Genomic DNA, 27,903 nt, shown 5'->3' on the forward strand with positions numbered 1-27,903 from the left:
ACACATTACACCACCTTTTTTTTCCTCCCCAGCGTCAAGGATCTCCAAGATCCGAGCAATATGCCTCTGGTAAAAGAAACAGTGGACAGACTGATGAATGGATACGACATTCGGTTGAGGCCAGATTTTGGAGGTAAAGAAGAAAAATGGGGAAAAAAAACCCGCGAATGTCATGTTTTCACGCCCTCCTGACGCGCAATACATGCCTAATGAATCGCAAAATCTGCTTTAATTTACATAATCATCCCTTCACAGCCCAAATAGGCCTTTCCAATTAGGGCTGTGAGAAATGATGAGCATATTTCAGCTGATGAGGAGACGAGACAAGGCTTTTAATGTGATCGATCCTGCTCATCAATGTTTGATTATCCCACTAAAATGATCAAATTAACAGCATTTAAGCTTGAAGGTTTTTTTTTTAATCCGCTCAGGCTGATGATGCACAAGTCTCCTGTAGGTGGAGGAGAGCAACCTGAGCGCGCGCGTCACGAATTTGATGAATTTACATGTTAGGAGAATGATACATGTATGTTGTATTAACGCCTGGTCTCCTCCGCAGGTGCTCCTGTGGCTGTGGGAATGAATATAGACATAGCCAGCATAGACATGGTGTCCGAAGTCAACATGGTAGGTGCATCTTCATCATTATTATTACCCCCATTATATGTTTGCCAATTGTGCCTGGCACGGCTGGAAAGCCTCTGAAGTGGGCTACTTATCACGGGTCAGTGTCTGAGAGCGAACTGGGATAATGTGAGCCAGGTCGAAGCGAATTGTGAATATTTTACTCTGATGGAGGAAGAAAAAAAAAGGATTGGAAGGCTTCCGTTCCCAAACACATCATCGCCATCCTCCTCTCAGTCTCCGCATTTGCAGCTCTGGTTGGTGTGTTGCTGCTGCATTTGAATTCAAAACACACACTCACTGGCGCACTCGGACGCACAGACCCGGCTGCGCGCGCGGAGAGCTGCATGCATGTTTGAGCGTGCGCGTTTGTGCGTGCGTGCGTGTGTGCTCCTTCTGACTGCTTCACGTTGTCAAGCCTCGGTGGTGTAATTTTGTTGACACGCACCCCCCCTCTCTCCATGCAGTCTAAAATGAAAGAGTCCTCCCTCTTCCTCTGCTAACTGGCATCATTTGTTGTTTTTATATTATAAGGCTTTTTAATTCGCCATCCAATCCCATCATCACAGGCCACGTAAATGATCTTCCCCCTACTTCTCAGATGACGTCAGCACTTTTGTTAATAATAAATGTCTAGGCTCACAGCGGTGCAATCCAAAAGGAAAAGAGTGGAGGAAAAGGGTTTGAGTTTGGCGCATGGATATGGAGGTTTGTGCCACTTGGAGGAGGACAGGGGGAAAAGTTCAGCAGCCCATGCAAGAGCACCACCTATTGATCCGTGTGACAGAAAGTAGAGCTCTGCTGCATTTGTCTCTATATGCTATTACGGCCTTTGCTTGAGTGATTTTGGATGCATTCAGACAAATATGAAGCATAGCTTCTGCACAGTGTGAGAAAAACAGCCTCTCCATGGAGCAACATAATGGAGTGTGTTATATAAGACCCTGAAAAACAAGTAGGATATGGAAGGACTAGGAGACGTGTTTTCTATTATTAATTGAGCCATTTATAAGTGAATGTTAGGTTTGGTTTTGGCAGCTTGTCAAACCCGTGTAGGTCATTTTAAGCTCATGAAGACAGGATGTGAGTTTGCTTTGGATGGTCCAAGCTCTCCTTATGATGGGAATGGTTTATTTTGGTGGAGGATGCAGCCAGAACGGAAGTGCCTTGGGGGTCCGGGAGATTTGAAATAGAAACCCCTCTCCCTCTTTTATTTTCCTTCTCTTTTTCCTCTCCTCCTCCGTCCCTCCCTCCCACCACTTCAACTGGATCCCTGGCTGTGACTCTGGGCTCAGCAGCCATGTAATCCACCTCTGCCTTGCTCCAAAGGGTTATCTTACTTAAGAACTAGGCATCTATGCAAGCATTCATCTGGAAAAAAACACTGCTTCGTCCTTCCTTGTGTGTGTGTGTGTGTATGTAACCAAACACAAAACTGTGCACAAACAGTGAATGGCGGCTGACGTCATGCATCTCCCTGTGGCTATGAGCGAGCGTTCATCTCGTTTATTTCTCACAAAAGCTCCCTGCCAAATCTGCACAAGCAAAATTTGACAAAAATTTAAAAAATATCCCCAAACCTCTGTTAAAAAAAAAAAAAAAAAACATCTTTGTGGGACTGTGCTACAACAGAGGACGAGATTGATCTGAGAAAATCAATAATATCAGCGTGATCACCAGGATAGAGCTGCTGACCTGTGGATGAGAGGCTGCTTTGATCTTCCTCATCAGGGCCGGTCGCTTTTAAGATTAAAGAGTGAGGAGGGGGAGACAACAGGAGAGATGAAGCAGGATGAGGGTGGGAAAGAGTTGAAGGTTACTCTGATTAGCTTCAACATCTCCTTGAATGAAATCCACATTCAAATGGAGGCTGAGGACTTCTGCAGACCTTTGGTTCCCATTAAAGAGCTTCGTCCACAGCTCTTTGGACCCCTTGGATACACATTTTAAGTTTGAAAAATAGTTTTATTATTGTTGAGATTTTTCCATACTGATTCTTTATCAGAGTGTTTTCCAGTTCCTTCCTGAGGATACATTCACAACCAAAATGGCCGCTCATTTCCACAAAATGGACATTGTTTTTGCATCTTTTAGCACAAAATTACCCAAGTTTCCCTTTGATTTCTTTAATATTATATTTTGGAATAAAGTGGAACGTCTAAAACAACTTGGTGTAACTTTGGTGGTTGAGCAGTTGTCGGAGGCATGGCATTCGTTTGTGACGGCTGGCTGTGTGAGGGCTTGGATGAGGATTTGGTGGCTAGAACTAGCTCTACTGTACCACTTTCTGGCTGTAAAGGATTACAGTTTTTGACTCCATATTTAATCCTGATCAATCTCATTTTTTGTAAAGACCTGCTTTTATTTTGAAAGAAAATAAGGATCTTTGGGTAGATCTACAAGTAAGATATGAACTTGACAGCAGAAAAAGGACTGAAAGGTAACAGTAAGAAGGTAAATGTTTGATATCACAAGGTGCAGATGATTTTTGACTTGTCCACTGAGATGAAGTAGACATTCAGGTGTAGTGGTGGACTTACTTTACATCACTGTGCAGCAGGAATGGCTTTACAAAAGTGTGCTGAAAGGAACAACAAAACATGCAGTTAAAGCGATTTTAAAAAAATTAGTGCACGGATTATGGGCCATCACACTTGAGAACAATGCATTAATGCTGACAGCCCTGCTGCTCATATGTTTAATGTGAAGCAAGCAGGGGTGGAACCAGAAATCAAGGCTATCCCAAACTTAAGATCAAAAAAATCTAGAGATGCACGATATTATCGTCATGATATCAGTATCAGTACATAATAGATTAAAATGTGAATAACCGTGTCAGCAGAAATATTTTGGCTATAAAAATCTGCCAACATCTGCTGTAAATGTTGACCCTACAAACAAATAAGACAGTGGAGTTTTATTAGGCTGGACCAACAGTCCTACATTAGCTTAAGTCTTTTCTTTACTCATCATCATTTCACATATTTCAAAGTGTGTTTTAAGGACTGAAGTTTTACATCTGAACTACATTTAAAGTCCCTGTAAAGTGATATAAAAAATGAATTGTAGGTTTGTTGTATGCCAGGCTATTGTGTTATAAACCACCAGGCCAAACTTCAGTCATAAAAATCAACTCTAAACTAACTTAGTTAAGCTTCAAAATCATGAAAAATGAGGCAGTAAACTGTTCTAGGATGGTGTGGGCACATCTGTTGAATGAAGCCACACCCACTCATGAGAAATACAGTCCTCTCAAATTTCAAAAATGCTTCTGATCAGAGTGCAGCTGCCTGGCTCTGTGCCACAGCAAAGAGACAGAAGTTGGGAATTAAATTTACTGTTTTCTGGCACAAACCTCTCTGTTATGATACTTTAAATAACCAGATAGATTGGGGAAATTTACCTCACAATGAACAAAAACACAGCATGCAGCTGGCTGTTAACTTTCAATAAAGGCAGTAACATCAACTAACATCAGACTGTACTAGGATGAACTGCTCTGTGGTTTTATATCATTGTAGCATTAGTGTGAATTCCCAGTTAAGACCAGTGATGTCATGGGCCCCTATACTCACCCTGTCCAAATTAAACCAAGCCAGGAAAGAGGTCAACAACTTTCTAAAGGTCTAAATCAAAAATTCAGTCACACATATCTAGTGTGCTAAAACACAAGTTTGGATTTCACTTTAGACAGACTTTAAATATTGTATTGATATCATTTTCAGCCAAGATTGGTTTGTAAATACTGGCCTAGCAGATAATTGTAAAAATCCAATTTTGTGCATCGTTCAACAAATCCATTCATAATAGGGGCAAACAACGCCGTTTCACCTTTAAAAACTTGCTTTTGAGCTAACAAAACTTAAAATGGAATCATTCAACACAATATCCCCATTATTCTAAAATCATAATAGAACATGGCTGAAGATCAATTATTTTCACTCCTGCCTCATAAGAAAATGTCTGATGTGTATTTTATAACTAGTGCAGAATAGAATAGTCTTTATTATCATTGTACAAATACAACGAAATTGAATGCAATCCTTGTAGTGCCATGACAACAAAAACTACTTAAAATCACAGCCATAAAAAAGTAAAAAGAAGTGCAAACAAAATATAGAATCATACCAAAACCTATAACAAAAGAGTTAAAACCATTTAAAAGTGCCTAACGAGATATAAAAACACATAACCACCCACAACAGGGCATTTAACATTCACATTCTGCAGTTGTTATTGCACAGATTCTTTTTTAAAGTGCAAAAGATGCACACAGAAGATGTTCATCAGGTCTAAGCAGCATGCATTGTAGTGATGGTGTTTGCATAAAAACTGCAGAAGCCATCACTTCACTGAGTGCTGCTAAGAACGTTGTGTAAAAGAGCATTAAAATCTCAAATATTGGATTCCAAATATTGATTAATTATGAAAATGTCCAACAATTAATACAATATTAAAAGTATTTTTCATACTTCAGTGTATGAATGAGCTTGTAGAGGTTTAAAAAAAAATCTGATTTCTGTCAGTTTTGGCTTTATGAATGAAATTTCATGTTGTGATCAGTAGGACCCATTTGTTTATTATCGCCCATTTCTTTTAACATTTACCTATCATAACTGTCAGCAGCATCTTACCTCAAGGCCTCCCTCCCACTGCCCCTATGGAATTAAGGCACAAATGTGAGAGAAAAATATAGATGCAGTTTAATTACAGAACAACAGCCCTCTAGACAAAATTCAGGTTCAGGTTAATTTGTTTGTATCCATTGGTAGATGTGTTTTGCTGTCAGTGAGATAGTAGTATCCATTATGGCACACAATTAAATAACAGTAGTAACATGAAACAGCCCATTAGAGAAAAAAGCTATTTAAAACATACTAGAAAATTGTTAAAATCCTTAATTAAAAAAAAGCTGAAAACACCAGTAAAAATATTCAAGATTCCACCAATCATGGCATATAATGGAAAGAAAGTCACTAAAAATAAAAAATATGAACTCACAGAAACCAAGTGTTCAGGCTCAAATCTATGACTAATCTACCATTATTTTGATGATCACTACTTTAGTCTAACATAAGTTGTGACACATGGGGCCACATCACTGGCCCCATGTGCAGATGTTATAATCCTCCATCTTTCCCGACTCTGTCCTCCAAATACTTCCTGTTACTTTCTACTGTCCCATCAATTAAAGCTTAAAATAGTCCAAAGATATTTTTTAAAAAGGGGAAAACAAGCTCCCTAGAGTTCACGCTACTGCATGTTTTGTCAGGAAAAAGTAGTCCATAGCACCTGCAATCATAACTCCTGGGAAAACAGGAAAAAAAAAACAATCTGAGAAGATTTCTTTGTCACCTTTGTTGCTTCACAAATGAGTAAAATGATTAATCAGTCTAAAAAAAAGGATTAAAGCTAAATCTACTAAGTTCCATCAGTTTAAATTCAGGCAAATTTATGGTGCATTTTAACATGAGAAAGTGGCAGAAGAAATTAAAACATTGGAAATGTTGTTACAGCAGGGACATTGATTCAAAAGTTCTCATCCTACAGGTCCATGAGGTCAGAAAAAGACTGATTTTAAAGCCACTATGAGAAGTTTAATGGTGGTTAATAAGCAGATTAAAATTAATACAGATATCCCTTTATGATCTCCAAATGCATAAGACCCTCAGATAATCGAATTAGCCTAGTCAGCAGACAAATGGCTTGACACCTATGTAGCTGTCCATGCAAGTAACTCTATTTTTTCATTAAAACATTTAAATATGCTTATTAGACTACACAAAGATGCATTTGTGACACTCTTTCTGTTTTCAATGTCTCATTCAGTCTAAAGTCACCAGTAAACCCGTAACACTGTGGTTTGCTAGCATTAGCGTTAGCTCTTTTGAGGGCGTCAGTTTCAAATGTGACATTGCTATAAAAATGCTGCTTATGCACCAAAAGCTTAAATTTCATGTTTTCCTTAACTTTCCGTGTACAAAATGTGCACTACAGGCACCAGTTAAGCTCATTTGGTAGAGCAGGCAGCCTTATACAGAGGCTAGAGTCCTGACACACTGGTTGCATGTATTCTACCACTCTCTCCCAATATTTCCCGTGACTCTTCGGCTGTGCCTTCAAAGACAAGGCAAAAAAAAAAAAAAAAAAAAGGTTTACTTAATACAGATTAGCATGGAAATTTTGTTAGCAGGAGTATTTATGTAGCATCAGTATCTTGTGAATAACGTGCCCCTCTGCTGTCAAGGCAGTGGCAGGGCTGAATGAAACAGACTGTGTAATGACAAATGCAAAAGGTCCATATTTGACTGTTTTCCTTAAACCAGGCAGCACAGGCTAAAAACTTTCCTGCAATTAATTTTCTGTTCTCTCTCTCTCTCTACTTAGTTTATGACTCTAGGCACTTCCCTATCTTTATAAAGAGTATTACACTACTTTAACATATACAGGACAAAATCAGTAATGAAATTAGACATATCACTTTGTCAGCAGAGGTTGCCAAAACTGCAACAAACCATAAGTTCCTCACAGGAGCTTTAAGTGGATTACAATGGCTCAGAAGTGATTCTTAGGAAAACTGACCTCCATGTGTATGATCACTGGCTGGATTATACATCCGCAGAGTGTGACCCTGCAGGTAAATGAAGTCATTTCCTGTCAGAAGCAAAAGGATCTGACTGAATTTGAAGTGTGTGTTTTGGAGGCGGCCTGCTGTCATGGCGCTGAGCAGATTTTTGGTTGCAGACAGCTGCTCGCTCCTCTAATTAAAGACAGGACTGCCTCTGGTGCAGAATGAACTCTGCATTTTGGTCCGGGCTGACTGAAGCCATTGTGGCATCTTTCTTCTGCTCTGACATGAAGGGCATGATGGATGTTGAGCTGGCTCTATGAGTACATCCTGGGATTGTAGTTTTTGTTTGCCTCTGTGTGATGTGCACATGTTTGGGGCATGTGTGCATGCTTTGGCTGCAGTCATTTTTCTTCTTTGTGCATCCTCGTGTGATCCGCAGTGATGGCCCGTTGAGGCTCAAAGGTCAGCCGTGTTGTTGGGCGATAAAATCGAGCAGGTCAGTCAGCAGCGTGGACGCTGCTGCTTTGCCTGCATGACATTACAAATGTGCTATTTTGAGAGGGAAGCGTCCTCCGAGTCTGAGGTGTGACCACACATCCTCGCTGGGTGGGCTCTGCTGACTCACAAGGGGGGGGTTGTGCAAAATATGGCACAGGTATGATATCCTGGCCAAGGCCCCCCTCCCTTCCCCAGTTTATCTCTGTTTAGCACGCTCATCTCGCTCTATCACTCATCTCTCTCTATCAGCAGCTGGAAAAGCATTTGCATATCGCTGTTTGTTTTTGCTGAAATCACAGATCCAGGAACCGAACTCTGGTTACAGTGCATTATAACGAGTTCTGCACACACAGCCAGTGCAGCTGATTAAATACAAGTTGTGTGTGTGTTGTCTCAGCGATGCATCAGTGCTGCATAATAACATCCCACATCCTGCATGCATCCATATGTTGAACAGCACTCCAAGGCTGCTTAAGGAGGGAGGTAAATGAGTATTTTCTCTCCTCATCTCTGCTAGTTAATTACATGTAAAATACCTGAGGTTGGTGGTTGTTAAGAGGCACTGCCTGTACTATAATACCACACTCTGAATGTTAATTAGCTGGCTGTGAATTAAAAGATTTAAACAAACCAGCTGTGGTGGCTTCTGGGATGGAGGAATTAGTGGGGCGTGAGCGTTCCCTTTATTACGATCATTATCCTGACAGGCGCTGGTTTCTTTACATGAGTAAGGGGATCTGGCCGTCAGATGACAGAGAGGGGAGGAGGGGGGTGGATGACCAGAGGGAACCCAGAGCTGGCCCTCCTTGTTGTCCCCCTGTGTGTCTGTGTGAGAGAAGCCAAGCTTTCTTGTGTCTGTGAATTAGCAACCATTTTGATCTTGTTTGTCCAAACTGATCCTGTTCCATTTTATTTTCAGCTTGTGGAAAATAAGCTTGTGTTATTTTTACTCAGTGTTGCCATGACGACGCAGCCTTTTTCTTTCTCTCTTTTTTTTTGCTGGATCTGGGGAAGTCAAGGAAAAGCAAATAAGGCCTTCTTTTTTCTTCTAGGGACTTTTTCATCATTTATAATTCAGGTGAATGATGTTCTGTCTTTGAAGGGACTTGAGATTTTCGTTGATTATCAATTCTGCATTTTGTTATAAATACTGATGATGTAAGGACTTAACAACATGTTTATGGTTAAACAGGGTTGCAAAATGCTTGTTACAGTAATAAATTGTGGATACTTTTATCCGTTAGCAGATTGAGCTTTGATCTTTTAAAATGATCTTATAAGCCTATCAAATTTTCAGACCAGCACTGTCTGACATCACTAGTTTTGTCTGATCAAATGTCCAAAACTATATGTCAGAACGTCATTTAAAAAAGCTATAGAAAAAGAAAACTTGAATATTCGTGAATTTAGGAAGTTGCATCCAACATATTGGCAACTTTTGCATGAAAATTTACTACTGCAATAACTTGACTGTTGTTTCGTTCATCCAAAATATTACTAATCACAGTCTGCTCATTTCTCCTGAAAAAATGCTACACAATCTCACACCTTAAATCATGTTGCACACTGTAATGAAAGACAGGTTCTTCTTCTGTGTTTATCCTGTGCAGATGGTTCTGCTATGTTTGCTTCACTGTGCTTTCCCACAAAGTTTTAGACAGGATGCAGTTTGTCATTAGTTATGCTGAGTGGATTCACAGAGTAACAGATTAACATGGTCAGGAGAATAATTACAGTATGAGAACAACACTTTATCGTGCAGCTGTCTTGCAGGTATGCTGTGCTCTCTTGTGAATTTTTAATGCACTGAGGCTGGCTTCATTTGAAGACAGATGAATGTCAGGGGAGATCTTAAGGTTTTGAAATACACAATTATAGCATTTTTGAAAGCAAGACCTTGTTGTAAAGGCTACAATCCATGCAACTGATCAATACTGACAGTTAAAATCTGAATATATGCTACACTTTGCAGCTTGTTTGGTAGAACTGTTTAGTGTAACAGGCTTAACAGGTTTTTTTTTCTTTCTTTTTTTAAACTTAAGTGGTAATGCTACAACTAATGGCTTCCTGAAAAGTTTTTTTTCTTATGCCTTTAATCTAATTTTCAAATTTTAAGAACCCCCACTTTTATTTGGGTTTGCCTTCTACTTTTAAAGCAATGCAAGCTTAAACACAGTTTGCACATTCTGCCTCCAGGAGGCTCTCAATCAAAACAGTAACAAAAGATGATGAGTACATGTGCTGCCCATCTCTGATGCTTACTTTCTGTTCAAATGGAGGACTCAGTTCAATAAATATAGGGCTGCCAAAAGATGAAAATCTTTATTTGCAATTAATCTCAGCATATCTGTAGTTAATCACAATTAATCACACCCTTTATGTCACATTTTAAAATTCCAAAATTTTACATTTTAAACTGTTTTTGTGTCATTTTGATTCTTCTACCATCTTAAAACATGGGGTTTCAATACAGACCTGCTTTGATTGGTAGACAGAAGATTTTAACATGAACTTAACTGTGGAAAAAGGAACTTGGTTTGGATTGAAAATTAAATAAGAGGTTCAGATGATTTTGACTTTTCCACTGAGCTGTCTGTAAATGTTTTAAAGTATAATGAGACATGAAGGAGCAGCGATGTACTTAATTTACATGACTGTGGCTGCAGTGTGAGGCTGACATGCCTTAATCCAAATGTATTGAAAGTGACAATAAAGCATGCAATTAATTGAGATTTAAAAAAGTGCAATAATTGCAGACCTGATTAATCATGATAAACTCAATTAATCTTGACAGCCCCTAATAAAAACTTAGCTTCACAAGGCACCTCATTTTGTCTCATAGATGAATTTCTCATAATGAGGGAGAAAAGCTGTTGAAAGTGCCCTTTCTGGTTTGCTCTGCGAGCTAGTAGTTGAAAATGGTAGTTTATTGATTAGGACAATGATCATCAACTGGAGGCCGGGGGGCCACATCAGGCCCTCCACAGCTTCCCATCTGGCCCCCAGAAGATTAATTAGATTCAGAAAATATGCTGAGGAAAATATACTTTGTTGGATTTAGGGTATATTCTCTTTCTTTCCTTTTTTTCTCTCCTCAGTCCATTCTTGATTAAGCTGCTGTTTTCTGCTTCAACTTAACAGTTCAGGTGCTTTGAAACTGTACTTTTCACTGCCTGAGAATTAAAATGAAAGACCTTGTTCCTTCATGTGTTTTTAACCAATCAGGATGTAGCATTTTCACATCAAGCCCAGGAATATATGTGGCTTAAATATCTCAGTCGCTCCCTTCGGGACTGAGTTCACTGATAAAGGCTAAATATAAGCTACATTTAAAAGACAATAAAATTATTTCAGCAATAGTATGTTAATTGGATAAAAATATTGATGTAATTTAGTTTATTTAACAGTCCAGCCTGAACATAGACCTAAGCTGGCCCTTGTACAAATGTAGCTGGTAACCCCTGCTGTAGGAAACACGCCTTATAAGCAGTTTTTGTTGAGAAGACGCCTAGATTCATAATTCCACGATTCCAGTAACAATGAAGCATCCAAAGTGGGCGTAGCATATCTGTACTTGACTTGGAAATATCTATTTGGGCCACAGTGTGGGTAGCAGAATGCTGAGCCGGCATAGAATATTTGTAGTGCATCACAGGACAAGAGAATGGCAGCTTTCAGTAACAGTTCTTGTTTCCTCATGTATTTGATGGAAATCCAGGAAAGTTGCAACTATAAAACTTAAGAATTTATCTGGCCTTGAAAACTGTTGGGAATATCTGAGGTATATATACTGTAAATAAACAACATGGGATTAGTCATTTTAAAATAATTTAGACATTTCAGAGTGATTATTCTATATATTGGAGCTTTGAAGAGCATTATTCATAGATAAAGCAATTTAAAGGGCTTTAAAGGGTTAAAAACAAAAAAAAGTTTTATTAAGACATGATAAAGACTAAAATAGGACATTAAGTTTGAGCTATATTGTGATATATTTAAAAAGAAACAAATAAATCTGACATTTAACTATTAACACTAAACTTTGCAGAGTAATGTCAAGTGTAAATTTGGTGATAGTCTTTCTTGCTGGCTGATGCAGGAGCCAAAAATCAGTGTTCCTTAAAACAGGCACCAAGTTAGAGAGCTCCATTAAAAGCCTTTAACGTGCTGATGACTCCCTAAATGATTCTGTCAGGCATTTCTTCCACTGGAGCTAAGTAGCTGAAAAATGACCAGTTGCAACGAGAGTCATAAAAGCATCCATGTTGTCACTTCCCTCAGGATGAGCAAGCCTGGCACTTCATTCAGACTGCACTAACTCCCCTTGACCCCTAATATTTAATTTGTACTTAACGGGACACAGAGAGCGCCACTAAGAACAAACTCAGTCTGACCAGTTGATGTGCGGCTCGGCGTCTCCTCCAGCTCAGAGATGCAAACGGACACGGGGCAAAGATGTCTGCAGACGAGCGTGTTATGATCCAAACGTGGAGCTGTCTCCTCGTGGCTGTGCACAACAGACGTTGTTATTAAGGGCAGATTCTCCTCTCTGCATCTGCTGGGCCGCTCTGCAGCAGGGACACAGCACATAAAAGTGTTAGCAATATGGTCAACGTCTGTCTGCGCTGTGGAGCTGCAGAGAGGAGAGAGCTGCTCACACCAGCTATCATACACTTGGTTTAAGGGTACACTGTGTTTGTAATGGTTTTACATCTCTCAAAGAGCACAATGGCATGCATGGGAAGAATTTTTTACTTAAAGCTAAGGCTAATGAATAACCTATCTCCTCCTTTGACCTTACTGGATATTAGATAATTAATTTCCTTTTTTAAAACAATTTTGATGCTTGGTGGGTCACAATAGGTTTGTGCAGACAAATGCCATCATACGTCATCATGTACATTTAAAGTAGGAAGTGCTGTGAAAGGCAGCGGTCCGGATTATATTACAGTATATGTTTTTTGATGTGTGCACTTTTTACTACATTTCTGCAAATCAAGAAGGATATTTCTGGAGGGAAACAGTAGTCTGGGACACATTGAATGTGTGATATGTTAGCGTTACTACTTTGGTTTAATATGCAAAAAGAATTATTGCTCTATGTCATTTTGTTGCAATTCTACCCGTGGTTAACTACAATGAAGCTAGTTAACCACGGCTTCAGACTTTCATGCTTTTGAGCCTGCTCTGAAATTGTAAGAAGAAAGTAGCAAGAACAGATATTTGTGTTCAAATGTAAGGAGTAAAGGTAAAAAGTTTTCAGAAAAACAAATACTCAAGTAAAGTTCAGATATCTTAGGTACAGTTATGAAGTGTTTGGACTTTGTTACTTCTCATTTTTGCATTTGTATCATCCATGCTGATCCTGCTAAGCAAACTTTCGATGATGGGAAATGTATGAGTGGACAGTAGAAGAAAACTTCATAATACAATCAATGCAAATACACCTGTGATTCCAAATGTTATCACCTTTAGTGTTAAATCTCGACTTTGGAACGACCAGGATGCCCCAATCCGAGGATCTAAGGCTAGGAGATCGATAACTCTTGGAGACAGACCCTATAATGCTTTAAAAGAAATAAAATCTTAAAATCAGTTCTAAAACAGGAAGCCGGTGGAGTGAAGCTAAAAGTGGGGGGATGTCGTCTGTTAAAACCAATAAGAGGCCTTGCTGCACTTTGAACAAGCTGGAGGCAAGAGAGTGACTTTTGATTTGTAGAGAATTAATCATAATTTTGAAATATAAGCTACATAAAAAGGATTATACTTTTATTATATGCCCTTCTTTGTTTACTGTCTGTCAGCCGGTGAGATTTGGTCATCTTTATAATAAAAAAACTGTATATATATCAATATCAGTATCAATACTGGTATTGGCTAAAATGAGGTTGACATATTGGCATATCTATTACGGCAAAAATCCAATTTTGTGCATCCCCATTCGCCACACATCCCAAAACCTATGAATGAAACAAGGCATGTTGCACAATAATCATTACATCTCAATTATCCTGTTTTCATGATTCTGGGAAGCCAAATTGGGGTTAGCATTGAAAAGTAACCAGTCAGCAGGAACTTTTTTTTCTGTCAAAGAGGAAGTAATTAACAGAGTTATGTATATACTGTCCAAAATCTACTCTTTTTTGTGAGTTAGACACATCCAAACCTCTATTACTAAAGTATGTCTAAGCAGTTTCAAAGCATTTTTTAAAATTTATTCCTCTATACATTGACTAGGAGATCCAAGAGTGTTCAAACTTAAAATAGTGTTCAAAAGATGACATGGAATCCTCAAGGTGCAGAAAATTAAAAAGGAATTTAGAAAAAAAATTAGTAGTTATTTGTGTAAAAATCCCATATATAAACTGTACTTTCACATATGCTGAAAACTCCTTTTAAAATTCTGATGGTGAGCTGCGTGATTGCACACATAAGATTGAGTTTTTTACCCAGACTTTAGCCACAAGTTTTCCAGCCTGCCCATGGTTAATTTTTGCTTCAAGTTGTGTTGAGCTGATGTGAGAAGAAAATCCTCTGCCATCACAGAATCCATGAAGAATGATGCTTGTATCCTGTGATATACAGAGCTTAACAAATTTATTAGACCACCCTAACCCTAACCAAAGTAAGGTTTATGCCACAGCTGCCCTAAATTAACAGCATTGGTAATTACTAAAATCATTTTCTATGTTTCTGCAATGGTTACACCAATATGTAGAAGCTCTTTAACCAAAATGATATTTTTAATGCTAAAATATAATTATTATTGTTATCCATGAAGTTTCAAATGTACTGATTTACAAAAAAACTGAAAAAATAGTAAAGCACATTATTATTTCTTGATTAATATGTCAAATAATAGTTATTTATTTGCATTCCTGAACAGAAAAATTAGTTTTAGTGGTTGACTGTTATGCTTGATTAATTTCTGACTTCTCAGAGAAGCCCAGTGAGCCAGCTCAAATTTGGGTGAATTCAGTTTGAAATCCCTCATTCCTGTTCAAAATGGTAAAACGTGGAGAGCTCACTGAAAATGAAAGAGTCCGCATTAAAGCACTTCATGATGCTGGATGGCCTCTGAGACAAACATGACCTCATTATGTTCACCAGTATGTCTTTATATCTCCTTAAGGTCAAACTTGTTTAGCACATATAAACTTGTCATCATAGCACCAGACTGTGATGCCATGTCTGCTATTTCTGTGATTTTTCATGCTATCCTCCCAAGAAATGATGAAGGGCAGTCCTGCCTGAAATTTTTAACAATCAGGAGTGCATGTGTGAAACAGATCTTACATAACCAGCCTGGAGTGATGGAGACAATAATATAATACAAATAATTCTAACATCAGCATCTTTTTTTATTATCTAGCAGCATTTATTGGCAGCTTCCTCCATGTTGGATGGTGACAGCTGACGTAGTTGTAATGGAGGTCTTGTCCCAGCTGCAGCCTGTCAGATTACTTCAGTGAAACACAAATGTAGTGCTTGTCACTGTGTCAGGTTGTTAATGGGGGTTTGTTAAACATATCTGTGATGAGACTGTCACTGTAATAACCAGCTCTGTTGGTTCCTAAGTAAGGCCCGCCCCCTGTATTCCTCCATCCCGCTCATATATTCACTGCTGTCATCATATTTTTCCCTTTCGTTTTTCAATGTTGGTGCTCTCCACAAGATGTCTCCCTCACTGACGCTCACTGGGGTGCTGCTGTGTGTGTGTGTGTGTGTGTGTGTGTGATGTTAATGGAGTTTCTGAGGAGTGCTTCTTGTGACAAGGAGACTGAAGGTCGCTTTGGAGACCGACACTCTCGCACGGGATGCTCTGTGTCTTACTTATCTGCTGCGTTTTTTTTATGTTTTGGGTCGCTGCATGCTGCAACATCTTTTTTACCTGCTTTATTTCTCCATCTTGTGTGAGAGAGGAAGAGACTCATACAACAGAGCTTTTATCGCAGGGAGATTATTTTAACCCAAGAGCCAAAATGTTGAATGATTCTGTAATCAATTGCACTTTGAGGGATTAATAAAGTTATTTGAATTTGAATCTTAAATGTACAGGATTCTTCTTTGTTAATGTGACTAGATGTTGATTATATGGCACAGATAGAATCTTTGAAGTGTATTGCTTCATACTGTGGGCTTTTGTGGACTGAATGATTTGTTGGGCTGCATGGTGCTGCAGTGGTTAACACTGTCACCTCACAGCGAGATGGTTCCTGGTTTGTATCCCATTGGGATAGGACCTTTATGTATGGAGTTTGCATGTTCCTCCTGTGCATGCATAGGTTCCTTTGGGGTACTTTGGCTTAGCTGGCAGAGCCAGGAGAGTTAAAATACCCAGGGCTTAGTCCAACTTAAGAAGACCTGAAGACATGCTACCTTAAAATTGCTTATCAGGCAATTATATGTAGGATGCCCAAGGGCATGGCTGGTCTTGATCTGATCAGCAGTTTTGGCAGTAGCTTTTGGGATAAAATTTGCCTTTTTTTTTTTTTTTTTTTTTTTACCAGGCTCTGATTACATTCCCCACTCTTTTAGCATCCAAACTTTTTTAAGGTCCTGGTATGGCAGTGCAGAATCCATATTACAGGCCTAACAGTTAAGTTCAGTGGCCAGCCTACTGTCACCTCAACAAAGTAAAAGGCTTGAATCACTTTAAAGAGATTAGAAAGAAAAAAGTTCATATTTAGTACAATGTTACAACATTGTCTTTTTTAAAGCTACATTTTTGGGCTTTTTTATGCCCTTATTTTAGCGAGGAAGACAGTGGATAGAGTCTGAAATAGGGATGAGAGATTAGGAGAGAGACATGCAGGAAAGGACCCACAGACTGGACTGAAACCCAGGCCACCCATGCACATGTGCTGCGACCTCACTGCTGGGCCTTCTTACCAACCTGAAAGATTCAGGGTTTCTGAGAAAACATTTAGGGCTAAAGACCTAAAGTCACATCTTCGCTCCACCTATGCTTCCTCCCACAGTCCACTCTAAAGACAGTGACTCTAAAGACTCCCATATTGTATGGAAATATCTGTGTTTTAAACCATACAACCACTCACACACTCATGAGTGTCTGTTACATTGGGGTTGACATTAAAAAATGAATCCACTAGAGGGTGCTGTCTCAAACTGACCTCAACAACTCCTTTGTAGCTCCTCTGTCAATCCTTCGCCCACCTGTTGTTGTCATCCCTGTGCCCAGGTGAGCTAATGTTACATGTGTATATCAAGTTCAGACATTTTTCAAAGTATTTTTCTTCACTGTGTTTTGCTGCTCTGGCTAGAACTGTTGGCTACATCGCTCAACACTGCCCCCATGACTACCGATGGTACTGCAACATTTGATCCATACACGTGAACTTCAAGAGGACGCACAGAAAAAAGGACAAATTCACACAGAGTATGGACAGAAAGCTCTGTCCATATCAATATGGGTTATGAACGCAGGGCATAAACGGTTGCGGTTACAAGGTTGCACTAATTTCTCATAGAATTGTTACTTTGTTCACAGTATGTGGTTAAAAACACTTGTGTAATACAATTTTGTACTGGAATGTTACCTCTGATGCACTTTCTTTGTTTTTTTGCTGCATTACCAGTCTACAGGGTATAAAAGTTTACAATTGAATAGTAATTTCTGTAAGTCCTGAAGCACCGTTTGTATCAAACTTGGTAAACATTTAAACACTTTAGAGTTTAAATAAATAATCAACTTCAGTAATCTATATGTACTCATTTTTTGCCTTTTACCCAAAACAATTACCAGTCTTATCTTACAGTAGGGCATGCAGGTTATTCTTTTAACACTGGTATCAGATCAGTATCGGCATCGGTCGATACCCAAAGCCCAGGTATCGGAATCGGTATCAGGACCAGAAAAGGTGGATCAGTGTATCCCTAGCTTTGCAATTAATCAAGTTTCAATTTCAATATCAATGTTGGCTTCAAGATCACAAAGACAAGATAGTAGAGATTTAACAATTACCCTGCAGCATGTTTTGACAGCTGGTTTTGTCCTGTGGTAAATGTTTCAGCATTTGTTGTAATATTTTGGCTATGAAAGTAATGTAAAGTGTGTTTTTACTTATTTATTTTTATTCATTGTTCACTTTTCAAAGTTCTCAGAGTGTTTATGTTTGACAAATGCATGTGTTAAGCTGCTAAAAAAGCAATGAGTAATTGTTGAACAATAAGGGTCTAACCATCAATCAAAATGATTGTGATTATGATTTTATGCCTTATCTTCACTTTTTTCAAAAATAATCCTGTTGACTTAAACCGCCGTCTTCTGGCCAACAATGGCCTAGCGGTAAGGTCGCATCCCATGCACAGAAGCTAGTCTTCCAAGCAGATGGCAGGCCTGACCTATGGCCCCTTTCCCGTATGTCTGTCTCTGTTCATCAACATAGTGGGAAAATAACTCTGTATGTGAAAGCACGTATAAAGTCCAGTTTAGCTATGTCAGCCAGTCCCGTGTAAACGAAAGTCATCCCATGGCACATGAATGACATTATCAGGAGACAAACACTGCACAGTGTCACATTAAAAGCCCAAATCGCTGTTTTCCCCATCTACACAGAAACATTGTAGACAGAGTTTCTAAAAATCTTCACCCTGAAAGAGTTTCCCATAGTTTTCAATTACCTTAAATGCTGTTTTGATGCAGATGAAAGGCCAAATTCTACTGAAAAACCTCATGTTAACAAGGCATGCATTGTCAGAAAGGATGAGAGTGACGGGATGTTTGTTTATATGTCAGCCCTGTGACCAGAGAGCCAGTCCTGGTTGTACAGCTTGGATTGGCTCCAGCCCCCCTTGACCTAAAACACAACAAACAGATGGATGTCTTTATTTCCTGCTGTCTCCATACAGCACCAGAATAATGAACTACATTAAAAGCTGGAATAATCTTTGTATCTTTACAGTCTTTCAGCTGTAAATCAGGTCTGTTTGTCAATAACTCTGACTGTACTAAGAGAGATAGTGGTACGATGCAGCTGTATTTTGTGTCCTTCTCTGAGCTCAAGTGATGTCCGAGCGTTGGTAAGCAGCACCATCTGTGAGGCCATAATTATGCTGCCATTTCACAGCACAGCCAGGAGGCAGCGTGCCGGCCCAGGTGTTCTCTGTGCAGGAGATGTGCCTCTCTATACTCTGATACACCCAAATGTGCATGACGAGAATTGGTGCATGCACAAAAGCATGAGAAAGGAAGAATTTTGAAAGTGATAAGCAATATTTGTGCATGAAAAAATAATTCAGATGCTTTGGGGTCCTGCCTTTTTGCATGCAGGGTAACTATCAGTGATCTCTGTGAGAAGCAGTCATTTTATCAGTCATGTTTTTCCTGCTATGTTAAGTTAAAAATCTGCTCCACCTGTGCAAAGGCTTACTGCTGTTGCCATGTTTACCGTTATGCATTATAGTTACTGACAGAGAAGGTAAGAATTACAGGGTAACTCAGGATACAAAACATGACATGTGCCCTGTGTTAAGAACAGTGTCACAATAAAGTGATTATAGGATAACTGATAGATGGCTTAAGAATCATACATTAGATATTTAATATTAAGTGTCCATAAAAAGGTAAAGTGCAGGACTATGATATATATTTAGCACAATTTGGTATCAGTTTCACCTCTTACCATACTTCATACTGTATCTTTTTCTCACCATTGTCCATCGTTATCCTTCAGCTGTATCTTCATTCATGTGTAAGCACCTTCGGTGAATCATGAAGTGGGGATTGAAATCAGAAGAAATCTGTTTCAGGCATGTTGTTTGTTTTCAAAATTGTTCAAAAAAGAGGTTAGAATTGGTTACAGGGTGTTAAAATGGGTTAAAATAGTTAAAATGGGATAGAAGCAGCAAAACTGGTTTAAGACTGGCAAAAGGGGGAAAATGGGTGGAAAATTCTGAAAGTGGTTAGAAAGTGACAAAAATGGGCTAAAAGTGGCAAACATTGGGTAAAATAGGCTCAGTGATTGTTTTTTCTGTCCATGTATATAGTTTGAGCTTGTGTTTTATTCCATATGCGTATTAGTACAGTCACAAGCACAATGGCAGAATTGGAAGAACAAACTGCAAATATGGTGAAGGGCAGCCTAGAGCACTGGGAAGGATGTTTGGAGGGAAGCTGGAACAAATTTAATGCACAGCAAAATGAAGGATATGAATATCCATCATCTTTTGGATGTGAGGATTTATAGAAGTAGGGAAATTCTTCAGAAAATGCAGAAAATATTGCACGAAACCTGAGTGATATAAAGGAGGCTTTTGAGTCCAATATCTCAGGGGTCGCCATACTGGAAACGCTGTCTTAAACTAACTTTAGATGAACCTTCACAGAGAGCTGGAGCTGAGATGGGTCCTAAGGCCTTTGCACACAATGTTTGCATCAGTCCAAGTCATTTAGATGGTGACTGATGATTCAAAACTGTACCTGCTGCTTTCTTCTCTCTTGCTCGCTCACGTCCCCCCCTTTCTCTCTCCCTCTCTCGCACCATAACCTCACTTTAAACACTGTAATTTGCCCATGTATTATGTGGACATCAACCATGGAAAGATAACAGATCAAGGCGTAAGTTTGTCCTCACAGCTACCTTACACAGAATGAATTAAAAGTTGCTCTTCAGTTTGGCACAGCTGTGACGTTCGGGCAGCTGCTGTACGAAAATCTCTGTCATGATGAATGAATCCAGTGTGATTTTTAAGGAGTGACAGAGCCACAGTCTCATCCTCACAGCTTATTTTTGCGCTTATTTTTACGCTTGAGGAACTGCAGTTTTTTGCATTCGGCTTCATTTTTCAACCATGGAGGTTGCTGTCTGATGTCTACATGCTGTATTGCACATTACCGGCACAGAGAGCTAGCATTGCTAAAGTTAGCAGTGCAGCTAATAAGTCAGGAGAAAGACGACCTGCTCTCTCCTCTCTCTCTTCTGCAGTCTCTTAGGGTTTTCCCTTTTTGTAATTTTCATTTATATATAAAAGGGTCAAGGACAGAGTGTACTGAACTTAAAGCCCCTTGTGTTATTTTGAACAGTGATATTTTTGGAAAATGTAAATATAGTTTGATATAAAAAAGAGGAAAGCAAGAACTCCAAACATGAAAAAAGATAAAATGAGGAAGGAAATACTCAAAAAGCATTTGTTAAAATGGCCAAATCATATAAAAAGCCCACATTTCAACCAAGTAGGTCTTCATCAGGGCTAACAGACAAATACTGGGTTTGTCTGTTAGCCCTGAACCTACCTGTCATTATATTGGATCCCCCCACCCCCCCAAAAAAAAGCACCCAACTTTGTTTACAGGGAATTTAGGCCCTTTTTAGTGGTCCACTGTCATTTGACTAAGCTCACCAAGAAGAGCTGGTTCTTTGGGCTTTCAAACGGCTCTACATCAGGTACCAGTTTGGCTTCATTTGACCTGCTAACTTTTTCAATGTTAAGACGAATTATTGATATTTTTTCTGGTGTTTTACTGCAATCATGCCTAATTTTTGAATTAATGAAAATATAATTCAATTATTGTTGAAAATATACTGTCCTTAGTGGTCAAGCATGCATACATTTTATTAAATCAATTCTCCTGTAATGACAATTTCAGATAATTTGAATAAATGCCTGCTGAGGATTTCCTTTGATAAGAAATTATCCTGAATAGAAATTCAGTTACATTTTGCAGTTTCGGCTTCATAAATGCAAAATTTTGCTGCTTTTTGTGTTTAAGCCAATTAATGACGTATTCGTGTTTTTTAAGTCTTTTGAAAAATTGCGATAGATACTCCTCACTTACATACAAAATTAAAAACTCAATTCGTTTTACTGTGATTCTAAACATATGATGCAGCTCAAAAATTCACCGTATTGTGTTAAAATGCTAATTTAAAGCTATGACTGTGAAAATCAGAAGTTGAAAATGTGTCGATGACACACCAGATACACTCATGCTTCCTTGCAACCACATTTATCAAAATGTCAGAGGACGTTTGGGTCCAATTTCCCTAAAATCAGAGCAGAGAGAACCACTCACAGTGATTGTTGGTGTGAGTCTGTGCCTCCATGTTGCTGAATAATTTCTGCTCCAACACAATCACGTTGCTTAGATTGTTACCACGGGGCTGCAGTTAATATAGTTAGCTTCAGTTTTCTCATTTAGTCAGAGAGAGGGTTGCAGTAACTTCCCCTCAGATGATTCCTGCTCAGAGTGTTCCTTCATCAGCACGGCCAATCATGTCAGGGAAGATGGAGACGTATCGCAGGAGAAGCTGCCTCGGTGGGTGAGGTATGCTGAGCCTGCAGGCGGCAGCTAACGATCCCAAAGGTGATAGAGACATCCGACCGACGGACTGATAATGAGACAGAGAGGGAGTGAGTGTGAGAGAAAGGGTTCACTGGGAGCTCTTGTAAAACAGGATAAGGACGCGGCCGTCCTCACTTGACTTTTCACTCCTGAAAAAATCAACATGGCAGCAGCTCATGTATTTTTAGATGCCCTTTTTACGCAGCGCTTTGGTGGCGCGCACACTGCATGCACTCAGTGATAAGACTTGGAGAGAGAGAGCAGGGATTGCTTTGCAGAGTCATGATGAAAAAAAAAACAACAAAAAAAGACTCGGGATACGTAGAAACATGGTGATAAAAGTAGCAATGATGGCTGCTTCGAGTAAAAGCTCAAGGGCCTCATTTCACAGGCCGTATTTTTTAATTTGTTTTCCTACTCATCGATTGCACTGCAATACACTGCAACAGAGCAGATCCAACTGCAGTGCTGTGTTTTATTGAGGCTGTGTGGGTGTAAGTCTTTTTTAAGAGTGAGAAGCAGAGAAAAGACGGAGAGGAGAGGAGATACGGTTTACTGCTACATCTCTGAGAAGGTGTAGAAAACAGTCTGTACTGTATGGATGCATGATAAAAATCTCAAATCTCTGCAGTTTGGTGATTTATTAGGCGCAAGAAGAAGAGTGAGCAGAGACAGACAGGGAACAAATCTACTGGCTGTTTGCTGAGAGTGTCTTGGTCCGTTCGAGTGGAAGCAGTGGATATTTTTAGCGTGAGACAATACTCAGCCAGCTGAGAAAGTTCCCCTCTGGTTCAGTTTGGAAATTAAGCGAGGAGAGTTGAATATTAACCCCACATCCCCAGCCGCCATGTTCTCTGTTACACAGCATGGCCTTTCATAACACTGACGACCTTTTAGCTGACCTTCTCTTTATGCTGAGTCCATACATCGTGCTGTGAGGCGTCTATAGAGTCACACTCAGATGACACAGTGCTTATGCTTGACATGATCCCCAGGAGTGAATATACACACACTCATAATACCAGCTGAAAGATTTAGTCGACACTGTCTAGTAGGCCTGGATGTTACTGGAATAAACTGGCATTGTGATATCTTTTTTCCTGCCATATATATTGTGACATAAAAATAGAAGCTATCTAAACAGATGCAGTGGTTTAATCAACTTTAATACAGGCAATTAACATCTGAATCATCTGACCGCATAAAAATGGTGTAAAAGCATAACCATTATTAGAACTCCATTCAACAGTTTAAATGTACACATGCCTAGTGGGAAACATTGATTGCTCATATAAATAACATTTTGTATTTACTTTATTAAGTTCAGAATAGGGATATGTGTTCATTGTAAAGGGTTATTTCAGTATTTTTGAAGTTGAGTCGTATGAGGTATATAGTAATAGTAGTGACATGAGCCTCTAGCGATATCAGTGAGCTTTGCCCCTTTAAAAAGAACTCGCTGGTTGTACCAGCCAGGAAGATATACAGCTATACAGTGTAACAGATGGGTATAGTTTCTCCTGGGAATTTAGTGAGTTTTCTGTAAAAAAAAAAAAGGGTCACAAAACAATGTTGGCTCAAACGCATGTACTATTGGAAACTTCTGAAACATTTTATTTCTACCCAGAAATCCTGTGTTTTTTGTCACTTTTTTTTTTTTTTTTCAATGCAGGCTTTGGCTTCCGGTTAAGTTTTCCTGTACTGCGAAATACTGACAAAAACATATAGGCTAACTGGATATAAAATAAAATGCTTCAAATTATTGATAGTGCTTATATAAGAGCCAACATTGTTTTATGGCCCATTTTTATGAAAAAAACTTGCTAAATTCCTGGGAGAAACTGTACCCATCTGTTATGCTGTACAGCCTAGCTTCCAGGCAAGCACAACCAGAAATTCCTTGATGACGGAGCAATGCTCAGTGGAGGCTAATGTCACTTCTAGCGCTTCATACCTCATATGACTCAACTTTAAAAATGCTGAAATATCCCTTTAATGCTCATATGCCAATAATGATGAAGTTGCTATTTGTTCTACAGCCATGGTATCAGTCTTTCTTGATGCTTTAGTGTTGGACAAAACAGGCTTGTTAAAGATATCCAGTTGAGTCTTTTTACTAATGATTGATAATTCAAAATATTTGAAATTATTTAAAATACATTTTCTGGTAATGAGGGCCTGTACCTCTCACCCTGTTGACATAGCCATGGAGAGTCAATACTAACTTGATTATTCATCAGTGTTTATATGGTAGAAGAAGGGATACATCAAATCACTACTTGAAGAAACAATTATTTTTCATGATCAAACATGAAACAGAGATGGCTATAAACTTGCTTACATTTTGCATTCACATCCATTTTCGGATACCAGATTGACTTCAGTTTAGTATTTGCATCCATTCATGTATGCAATAAGATATTTCAAGATTTTTTTTCTTTTTCACCATTCATGTTTAAATATTTTTTTTAAAAATTCATAATGGTACCAAAAGAAGAGGCATGTGGAAGACAAAAGACAATCTCTTAAGGTCTTTGCACACTGAGTCCATTATTTTTGGATTGTGGTTTTTTCAGATCCATAATCTGAAAACATAACTCACTCGAACCTTGCATACTGAGTCCGTTGCATTTTATTCACTGCGAACATTTATAGAATATGCTAAATTGTTTTGTATTGCAACGGAAATAATCAATGAGGATGAGCCTGACTGAGAATCACGCTTGGTCCATCATTCATGAAAAAAAAAAAAAACTACATTGCAAATATCACAGATTAAGCAACATTTCGTACATAGAACAGAAAACCGGGTCAGAGGTCTAATCCAGGATTAAATTACGGTATAGACCCATTTTGGAAGCAGTTACTCAAATGTTGGCTGGCCTTTGCTTCATTACCTTTAGCTAAAACTAACCAAAATATGCTAGCTACTGTATGTAGTGAATGTTACTATTGCCCTGTTTACACGACGTTATGGAGTGAAAATGCAAAAGCTTTGTAGCGTTTTGGCTGTCCGTTTACACGGCAATGCCGTTTTGGTGCCTGAAAACGAAACTTTCTGGAAACGGGCTCCAGAGTGGAAGTTTTCCAAAACGCCCCCGTCTCCGTCTCCGTGTAAACAGGGAAAACGACACTTACTGAAAACGCACATGCGCAGTACGGCTGCAATCAGCTGTCAAGCACAAGTGTCGCAGCACACTGGACCCAGCTGTGGTAGCTCGAGCCGTGATGTAGTTTACTGCTTGTCATGTCACAGACAACTGGACTGAGAAAAGGGGACGCATTATTCTCATTTAGAGGGCTATCAGTGCCATTTTCTTTAGATAAAGTCATGCTATTAATTTTGGAAATGATTACTTTTACCTTTTTTATCGATCATCATGATAATCACCGTCATCACCATCGTAGTGAGGCAGAGATATTTCACGGCTCATATTAACACAAAAATGCTTTCCTAGATCAGTCTTGTTATAATGTAGATATCCACTGAGAATAATTAATTCCCCACTGACAAATTCAGCTTCTCATAAAGCATGGCACTGCACATGAGCACAGCTGGAGCCTTTTTTTTTAGAAAGATATTTCTATTTTCCTATATGTCTGCTTCTTAGAAATGATTTAGACTTTATCTTTTTTTGTTTTGTTTTTAGTTTTAATAACTTATTGAATTACCCTTCGGGGATAAATAAAGTTATTATATTGTATTGTGACTCCCCTGTCTCCTCCTCCACCGGCTACATATCAATGTACAGCTGATGGAGGAGACAGGATTAGAGCTTCCGTGTTTACTTAAAAAAGATAGTTAATCACTTCCAAGAAGCAGATAAAATTGAAAAGGGGGAGGTAGAAATATTGTTCTGAAAAGGCTATCATTCTTTTGCTGCGCTAAAAGCAGGAAGCGCTGCACTTTCTGAGAAAATCCACGAGAAATCAAAGATTTTAGGAGAAAAGTTTGTCCCTGGGAAATCAAACCGTCTTAACAGTATTTTTGTTATAATAAGACTGGTCTTGCAATGCATTTTTGTGTTTATATGTGCTGTAAAATTTCGCTACCATGCTACGGTGGTGATGATGATGAGGATTTAGTGATGAACTACTCTCATGCACATGTGTATGATAAAAATGTTACAGATTATCAAAAACATGAAAAACACTGTCCTTGTTGTAGAGACAGTTTTATTGTGTAGTAAATCACCTTACTAAGGCATTTTTCTGTTTTCTGTGTTCTCGTGTAGATGGAGATTGTTTTCAAACGTGGAACTTTTGGGAAACGAAAACGGAAAACGAAGAAAAACGTTGTGTAAACAAGGCCTTTGTCTGTCAATGTAGCTACTTTAGCTTTAGCAATGTTAGCTTTGGCAGGTGTAGCTAATGCTAACATAGTTATATTAGCTACGTATCCCAAAGCTAACCTTGAACTTGCTTTAGCAAACATAGCATACACTAATGGTGCTAATATAACTTTCACTTTGACTACACAGCTAAATAACCTACGTAACACACGTTTCTAATGTAGCTTAGCTAAATTTAGCTTTAGCTATGCTAGCTGCGTTAAGGTGCTTTCATGGACGACAAGCTTTTTTCCTGTAAGCAGACTGTTCAGTGGGCTTTATTAAACCTTTTGTAATCAGGCTTTGCAGGTAAGGTTTTTACTTTTAAATTTGGTATCTTTACTCCTTACCCTAACCCTAACCAGAAGTTTACTCTGAATATTTGGATAGTTGCAGTGTCTATTTCTGTTCTGATAGAGGTATTGTCTCACAGTAGTTGTCTGCAAGAGGAGCACTGAGAGAGTCTGCAGCCAGACTGTCATGGAGAGAAATCCTCTATTGGAATAAGCGTAAAGCAAAATTGATATTGCAAACATCTGTACTGGTCCATATTTTCAGATATAAAAATAAACCAACACTGATCATTAAAACTATTTTTTTTTCCTTTTTTTATATCATCATATCATATTTCATTTATACATTTATGTGGCATGATTTTACAGCAATATGCAAGTAGAAGTGAAAGCCTAATCCTGAAAAATGATAAAATAGATATGTGAAAAATGAAAATTGGCCTACTTGTATTTTAGAATCATGCATATGATTTAAGCAGTGCCGTGACACATTGTTGTTATTAAATAGCATATTAAAGGCTATACATGGATATGTGGAGGTAGAGAACACCAGCAAACTCCTGGCTTGTGTTTGTCAGTAAAGGACAGCAGGATAGCTGATATAAACACAGGATGGGGGGAGCAGGTGGCCTGGTGGTTAAAGGCGCTCCCCATGTACGCAGGAGGCCCGGGTTCGAGTCCGGCCTGAGGCCCTTTGCAGCATGTCTCTCCCCTACTCTTGGCCCCGTTTCTAAGTCTATCCACTGTCCTCCTCTATCTAATAAAGGCACAAAAATAAATCTTAAAACAAAAACAAAAAAAACACAGGATGGGATGTGGAAACAAAGCCTTATCAGGGCATTGAAATTACGGATGCTGTTCTATACTTCTACACATCTATGTGTAGCCTTTGAAATGTATTAGCATGCTAGTGTCCTTGACCAGAGGCTTTTTCAAAACATTGCAGAGAAATCGGTGAGAGATAAGAAGCTGATGGGTCTAGTAACTCTGCTGCCATCACTGCTGAGGCTAACTTTTTTCTTTGTATGCCAGCTTCTTCCACTTCTTTGTTGATTGTTGAGGGGTTGGCAAACAGATATGAACATTCCTGCCACCAAGACTGGCGGGGAATACTATCATCTGTGATTGCCGTTTACTCTCCACTCAGACATATTCATAATGTCGACTATGTGCACCAAATGTTCCACACCGTAATGTTTGGGACGAATACAAATATCGTGTATGTGTGGACATGATGTCGTTGCTCTTCTCCTGACCGGCCTGGCAAGAGTTCAATTTACT

At 39.0% G+C, this 27,903-nt stretch overlaps 1 protein-coding gene across 2 annotated transcripts in view; it reads left to right on the plus strand.

Moving 5' to 3' along the window:
* The window catches only part of gabrb2a (gamma-aminobutyric acid type A receptor subunit beta2a), a 66,002-nt gene that overhangs the window by 226 nt on the left and 37,873 nt on the right, over window positions 1-27,903 (plus strand). For both annotated transcript variants that reach the window (XM_041797382.1, XM_041797384.1), the window contains exons 2-3: window positions 33-133; window positions 560-627. In XM_041797382.1, the coding sequence (XP_041653316.1) occupies window positions 33-133; window positions 560-627 (169 nt within the window). The remainder of the gene's footprint in view (window positions 1-32; window positions 134-559; window positions 628-27,903) is intronic.

Source organism: Cheilinus undulatus, linkage group 10 (genome assembly GCF_018320785.1).
Source record: "Cheilinus undulatus linkage group 10, ASM1832078v1, whole genome shotgun sequence".
NCBI classification, from domain to species: Eukaryota; Metazoa; Chordata; class Actinopteri; order Labriformes; family Labridae; genus Cheilinus; species Cheilinus undulatus.